This window comes from Epinephelus fuscoguttatus, linkage group LG10 (assembly GCF_011397635.1).
Source record: "Epinephelus fuscoguttatus linkage group LG10, E.fuscoguttatus.final_Chr_v1".
NCBI lineage: Eukaryota > Metazoa > Chordata > Actinopteri > Perciformes > Serranidae > Epinephelus > Epinephelus fuscoguttatus.
The window spans coordinates 22304927-22312737 of NC_064761.1; the positions used below are offsets into that span (position 1 = coordinate 22304927).

Sequence of the window (7811 nt, forward strand, 5' to 3'; positions counted from 1 at the left end):
GTCAAAGACCTGCCATCCCACAAGGCCCCTCTGTCGGATGCCAGGATGGACTGCACACACAAATAACATGCACAGAACAGCCATACACACGGGCTGCATGCGCACATACAGGTTGGGAAATTGCCCAAAAAATATCTTTAGCATATCCTTAGCTGACATAGGCTTGTTTCATGAACACAAATACTTAACTGTGAAGCAATTACAACTATAATTTCACCAAGGCGGGACTCATTTCAGCACTACACAGCTATATTAGTGTGGTTATGTTTGTGTTACTGCGGTAAACTACAGTATCTGTTGTGCTAATTGTGTCGGTTATAAACTACATTAGTGCCACTCAACAGTGTCATATGAATAACTGTATGAACTGTTTTGAGTACAAGCACTTGTGACCTAGAGCTGTTGCACATAAATATATAGCCATTGACATATGTCAGCTGAACAAGATTTATTGGCATGTAAAGGTCACGCTAAAGTAACACTAACAACCTACAAAGCATATTGTATTACTGTAAGAATAATATGTGTAGCCTCATGTTTCTCTAACAGTATAATTTTGCTGCTAGTTTCTGTTTTTGTCAATCCTGTTTTGCAGCCTGTTGTGAAGCCCTTAACAAATGCGGCACAAAGGACATGACTTGACGACATCCCCAGTGTCATATTTTGTCTCGTCTCCAATAAAGAATCCACAGTTCACTGCTAAACACTCAAATCCTGACTTCACCACATCCCTATTGTCACCCCCGCTGCCTTATTTTCACCATTCATCCTGTTTCGTCCACTTCCTGGTGTGTGAAGGCCCCAGCAGGCCTGACACGGCTGTTGCTTGCCTACATGTGAAATTCCAGCTCGGTGAATCTTTCCCCGCCGCCATATGAGCCGTGAACCATCAGTTGGTGCACATGAGCGCTCCCGCAGGCCCGTTGCATCTGTAAAGTCTGTCAACTCTGCTGCTCTCTGGGTCTCTGATCCAACTCTGCCCCATATATCCCAACCACCACCACCACCACCACCACCACCACCACCTCACAGCTTCTCCCCCTCTCCCTCCAGTACCATCCCACCCCAGCTCCCCAACATGTCGTCATCCGTGCACTCCCCCCTTCTTCCTGAGCGCCTTACGCCAATCTGAACCTAAGTCACTGTACATCTGTTCAACATGGCCGCTGCCTAGCATATGACCTACCGAGTGACTGTGTTCCCTGTCGAGGTCAATACACCAGGATACTGCTGAAGGTGATGCACAATGTCTACATGGTTTATTTTATTTATTTATTGTTTTCTGTGAATGTGGACATGGATCTGCACTGCTGGGCCAATTTGTTACCATAAAGCAAGTATTAAAAATTTTAATGCACCAAGATTGGGAATTACAGGTTGGAAATGCAAACAACATGATAAGACACTTTTTTTAAAATCATTGTCAGACTGAGTTCACTAATAACAATAAAAAAATAAAATAATAATTAATAATAATAATAATAATAATAATACAGTGGAGCACTTTTATTCATATCATATTTGTTTCAAGTTATTTATAATTCCCTGGGTAATAAAACAGCTTAATAGTTTGGGGCAATTTGTGTCTAATTATTATTTATTTTTGCAAGTTTAAATTCTGTCTTACAGGATATAATAATCATAATAATTATAATAATAGTGTGTATAATAATAACAATAATATTTTTTATTATCATCATCATCATTATTATTATTAGTAGTAGTAGTAGTAGTAGTAGTGTTTTTGTTTTTATTTTTATTTTTATTGTTCTTATTATTATTTGGGAACCATTTGTGGCCAATGTGCATTAGTTACTATTGCACGAGCAGCGAACTCATCCTTCACCCAGCCAATTGATTCAGGACGCATTGATAAATATCCCTTATGAATTGGTAATTGGTTTCTAGCAGGAAGACAGCGAGCCAGTCTCCCGCATCAAACCTGATTGTGCGGTTTTAAAAGGCTGAGCAGCGCTGATTCGCTCGATCAATAAAACCGCATCAATTGACACTTTGAACACTGTGTGTTGTGTATGTGTGTGTGTGTGTGTGTGTGTGTGTGTGTGTGTGTGTGTGTGTGTGTGTGTGTGTGTGTGTGTGTGTGTGTGTGTGTGTGTGCATGCTTTTGGTCGACTATTTGCATCTCTGTAGCTGCAGTATTTTCTTGTATTTCTCATGTGGCTCTGTTTGATAAGCCGAATATTTGTATATATATATTTCAAAGAAATTAATAGATAGATAGATAGATAGATAGATCGATAGATAGATGACCTCCACGTCGCCCTCGACAATGATTCATTAGTAAAATTGCCACAATGACTTTGCTTTTATTTTGCAAATTTACTTTCACGCCTCTTCAGCATGTTTCCACTCGGCCCTTTGAATACTGTGTGTGTGTGTGTGTGTGTGTGTGTGTGTGTGTGTGTGAGTGAGTGATAGCCACTAACACTTCTCTTTGTCACTTCAATTGTGACCCTAAATACATTTGTTCAGCAATTTGCCTGTGAATGTAACGTGGAGGAGCTCCTGGAGTATAAAGTTTAACATGGCAGCCTGCTCGCAGGCCACACATGACTGATGCCATAAATCCTGCAGCATGAAGGGCCTTCGGACAGCAAAGTGTGCCGGACAAAATGGCCCCATTACTCCCTTTACCGTTCACGCTAACTGAGTTTTAGCAAGAGGCTGCAGTTCCAAACTCCTTTAAAGGCCCAAACTTGAATTTGTACTTTTTATTAATATGAAAGGGGACAAAAATCAAACAATTTGGCACACTGATTATTTTTCTGGGAGTCAAAGGGGTGAAAAACACGTCAGTTTAATCACATTAGTGAAATAATGTAAAATCACTTCACTAAAGTTAAAGTTTACGCATGATTTTATTTGCTTAAATGTAGTTTACGCACGTTGTTCTCCTTTGGTGGAAACTCCCCTCTGCGCCCTGTAGTGAAATTCTCTATTTGTATGCCTACATTAACATATTGTAAGGTTATTTTTTTGCTTGATCTCTAACTTGAAATAATAATTTACAAACCTCCCTCGCTCACATTTTAGGATTTGCCTCACTGCCAGTGTCTGGTCATATTAAAAATGAAATCAGGATAATGGCGAGGGGACCTCCTCTGCTGAAGACAGAGCAGGGGAGAGAGTTAGATGAGAAAAGTGCCAACTGCAAACAGGCACAGGAAAGCTCCTGTGGAGGTGTGATCTCACCCACATAAAAACATAAACATGTGCGCTTCAAAGGTCCTGCTTGTGCGTAATCGCTCCACGAAATGCACCGCCGTAAATAGAATTTAAAAAAAAAAAAAGCCACGGAGGGAGAGAGAGGGGAACCCTGAGCTGCGGCCATAAAAGCCCATTTGTCTTCGTTTAGACAGAGAAGTATTCCAGGTGAGAGCTGTTCAACTGGAAATCACCGTAAGGGATTTGGGTTGTGGGATAAAGTGCAAGCAAAACGGGTTGGCGTTTTTTCCCTAACAAAATACGCACAAAACTTTTCCCTACTGAACACAAGCCTGCTCAGCTGTGGCACCGAAAAGTTTCTTCACCTGAAACTCCCTCTAATGCTCACACGCTGTTGACTCCAGAAAAGAAACAGTCATACATCTTCTGTCAGCATCATATAAACACCAGGAAGTCACACAACAGGGATGCGCAAAAACAATAAACACAGACAAACAGCATCGAAGTGGCTGCTGACCTGTATATCATTACGGTGCCTGTTTTCCTGCCCTTTTTTATGTTCTTCCTCCCTCCATCACAAGTAATTTACACCGAGGAGTAACCACAGCGCCTGTGCGCAACAGAGGACTGTCATCAACGCAATTTGTCTCCTTAGCACACTGATAGCAGCGGTTCAAAAGCCAAGGCCTTGCGTGCACCCACTGAGGCCCCTGACTAGTCTGACCCCGCAAGCAACACAACGATCTACTTCTTATGAGGGCAAAAGCATATTGAAGAAAATAACTAAAAGAGAACTTCAGATAATTAACTCATTTGAATATCCGAAGTGAAAAATGAATAAATAAACTACTCCATCAAATTAAATAAGACATGAGCTACATATTTAATTATTTTAGAACAGAGCCACAAAACAATCCTGATGACAGGAAAACCAAATCCTTCCGCTTATTCTTTTATGGGCCTCATTTGAGCCACATAAACACACCCAATCACTTATAAAAAAGACAAACTGTATGAACAGATTCAGATTATTGCTTCGTGTTTGCAGCCACTGGGAACTCGGACACGACCCTAACCCTGCGTGTTACAGGCCTATAATTAAATAATTAAAACCAAACTAAATTTACAAGACTGAAAGCGCTGGGTTTGACCCTTACATGTCAATTTGAGGGACGGATGTGGCCAAAGAAAGAACACAAAAAATGGAAAAAGGAGAGAGGGGGAAAAAAGGAAAAGAAAACACGAATTCATTAGGAGTATTTCCCCGGGGCTGTGTGACCCGGGGACCCGGAGAGACGCACGGTAGGTCCGGGGGAAACTTCCCCACCAGGCCGCTTGTTTCTCCCATAAACCCAGATATGCCAGAAAGAAGCCCCAGCAGCGGGCATAAATCACCAGGCTGTATTAAAAGCTTTTGTAAACCCCCAGCCAGGTCAGTGAGGCACAATTTATGGCATCACTTATGGAGAGTATAGATTGTTCTAACGAAATACACCAACTTCAAGCTCCGTGCGCAACCAGCTCGCTACTATTGTCAAGGAAAACACCTCTCTACATCTCTCTGTGTCTGTATCCACCTCTGGAGCCCCTTACTTATACACAACCCATCCATTCAAGCCATGTGTTTTAAGTCAGTGGGTCCCAAATGGGGTCCGGTGACCTACAGGGGTCACTGAGACGGGTCCAGGGGGTCCCAAGCAAAATAAAGAACTGCATTTTAAAGATAATTTTATTCAGGGGAAGTTGCTGTGAATGCAAGCCATCCATCCACAGAGTGGGGCTGTTATTAATACTTTATCCAACAACATCAAACTACATCTAAGTTTGAGTAGTAGTTCTGATGTTGGATATTTAAGCGGCAAGTCATTTCTGTTTTGTGACTCTTATCACAGCTCTACCTCGGTCGCCTCTGTTATTTAGAGACAGCAATAAAACAACAAACCTTATCAGATACACTATTTTCACCCATGGGTACTGGTGTAGTCTTTACGCCTGCTGGCAGGGGGGGAACAGTTGTGTGAAAAGCAATTTTAAGTCAGACGATTTCATGAAGAGTTCAAGAAGCAGCGTGTGAGCTTTTTTTTCTCAGCACCGACTGTAACAGGCCTACGGATGTTTCCCCCAAATTAGGGTCAAGACACTGGAAAGTGAGTTGAGAAATGGAGTTGAATCACAGTGCGCAAACATAAGCTACGTTTTAATTAAACCTGCTTTGTGGTTGGTGAAAAAGCAACACGACTTGGAGTGAAATTAATTAACGTTTCCATTCAGTGCTTTATACTGTCAGCCCATATGCACCTACTGCATCAAGGCAGCCTATTCATCGTATATACAGCAGATATTCCCGTTTACTGTCAAGTAGAAAATTGCCTAGCAAAGTAGAAGCCGCCTTGAAAAATATTCTACCCTTTATTTCACTTGTTTTACGCACAAAAAAGCCAAGAAACTCTTAAGACATTGTGCGGACAGGTCGAGAAACAAGCAGAGAGAGAAAGGCGTTCACTGAGCCAGTGGCCCACTGTCCTACTTTCCTACTGGTATCACAAGCCAACCGGGAGCCTTGCCTGGGCTCCAGCATTCACAGTTCAAGCTTTAGGCCCCTTTCAACCTTATTTCCACTGCTCCTTATTCGTATTTCCCCAGTCAGAGCAGAGTGAGAGACTTCATAATGTAGGGAAGGAATGATAGAGGAGTGGGACACTGCCTCGCTGGGGGGGAAAAGGAGACAGCTAGAATTTCCCATCGATTTTTACGCACGGCAAACATCAACACTCAGCTAAAACAAATAGCTTTGTTACTGGAGGCAGCTGTCATAAATATAACTGTAAATGATCAATCGATGGCACTTTGAGAAAAGCTATTAACTAAAGGAAAAATTAATATATAAATAGATGAGTGACAGTTAATTTGAATATTTGCTAAATGGCGTTTTGCGCTTCAAAGCGATTTTGGGATAAAAATAAATATATAAGAGCTTTTTTGTAATGAAATGAGCAACAATAGATTATTATCGTTTTTTTGAGTGTGCACTTTGCCCTCAAACTGATAGTCCGCATGTCAAAAGGCCACACACTCATGCAGCCCTTAAATACACGCAGCCGACCTGAGGGAAAGTGTCTGGCGGGGCTTGGAGCCGCGACTCCCCGATGAGATACAGTGTGGAGCTAATTTCCTTTAAGTGAAGGAGAAAGCGCCAGCAGCCGGCACTAGCTGGTGTCACACACACACACACACACAAGAAAAAGAATACACAACTACCATTCAAATGCATGAGCTTTCGTTGACGCGCATTACAATTGTGTATTGAAACCTGCACTTGCCACATGCGCTCGGCTGCGTAAAGCCAATAATGCCATCAGTGATCCCTTAAAACAAGCCAGATGGCTACCTTGAAATAAAAAAACGTTGGTTTCAATTCAGGGGTGGTAGAGAATGAAGAATTTTGGGGGGGATACAGGAGCCTCACCCGCTGCGGTGCCCAGCCTTTGAGAGAGGCATGGGTGCTGGCTCACTTGATATGGAGGAAAAATACGCTTTAGGCATCCTGCAACGCAACACCAACAGAAAGATGAAATTTCTTACCTTCAACGCTGGACACCACGGGCAGCAAGAGGCTGCATAAAAGCAGAAAGTAATCCATTGTCATAAAGCAGTCAGGTCGGACATGTAAATAGACCCACGAGAGAAAGAGAGGAGGGAACACAATCCTGGGTGATCCGACGCTCCACGCACCCAGTCCCGTCCCAGTCCCTGTCCCAGTCCCAGCTGTGTCAAGCCTCCAGGACCAGAGTTACCCCCATTCACCAAAACACGTCAGTGCGAGTGTTGGGAAGAAATAACACCCTTTGCGTAAAACGTGTGGAAATAGCAGCCCTTGACGATTTTCAGTGATCCCCCCAACGTGCCTTGTTAAACCAGAGAAAAGGCAGCGGGCGCAAGTCTTCCAGTCCTTTCCCCTCGCATTGGGCGAATCAGCTGAAAACAGGTAGTCCAGTCCGCGGTCACCATCCGGAGAATATTTCCAGCAATATCTCGTTGATAGTCAATGAAAAGAGAAAATTAAAAAAACAAAAAAACAGAAATAACAGCCTGCGCGAGGAGATCCAAAAGACTTTCTCTGCGGTCAGAGCAGCAGAGGCAGAGATAGTCGCACTTGTGTCAGAGCCATGGTGTTACAGTCCCAAGCCTGGCATGTGCACGCTCACATGCGTCCACGATCAAGTGGTATTCCTGTGAAGAAGAAACAGCCGCGCCGGTTTGTAGATATTTATTCCCTGAGCGAATTTATCAGCTTTGGTTGCTGTGTGTGTGTGCGCGTGTGTGTGTGTGGACCGTCCGCTTCGCTCGGCTTGTGCACTGGAATGAAGCACACACGGCTGTGGAGGAATAACGGCGGAGTGGGGAGGGAGAGAAAGACAGAGCGAGGGGGGCACCAGGAGGAGGAGGAGGAGGTGGGGTTAAGGCTGAAGCAGCTGCATTGAAAAAAATGTCTACCTTGACAATCATTTAGTCTCACATTTATTATCAAAATAAAATCCCTGTCTGCTTAAAACAAGGGTGCATTCAGAACATTTTTTTCTTCATCCCAGAGCGGTCTCCTTTGTGTCCACACAATTAAGACAAGC

General features: G+C 43.2%; 1 protein-coding gene across 8 annotated transcripts in view; it reads right to left on the reverse strand.

Moving 5' to 3' along the window:
• LOC125895410 (ephrin type-B receptor 3-like) overlaps positions 1-7565 on the reverse strand; it is a 61864-nt gene extending 54299 nt beyond the window's left edge. For all 8 annotated transcript variants that reach the window (XM_049587201.1, XM_049587198.1, XM_049587204.1 and 5 more), the window contains exon 1: positions 6769-7565. In XM_049587201.1, coding sequence (XP_049443158.1) covers positions 6769-6832 — 64 coding nt within the window. In that variant the 5' untranslated portion in view covers positions 6833-7565. The remainder of the gene's footprint in view (positions 1-6768) is intronic.
• Positions 7566-7811: the final 246 nt, after the last annotated feature.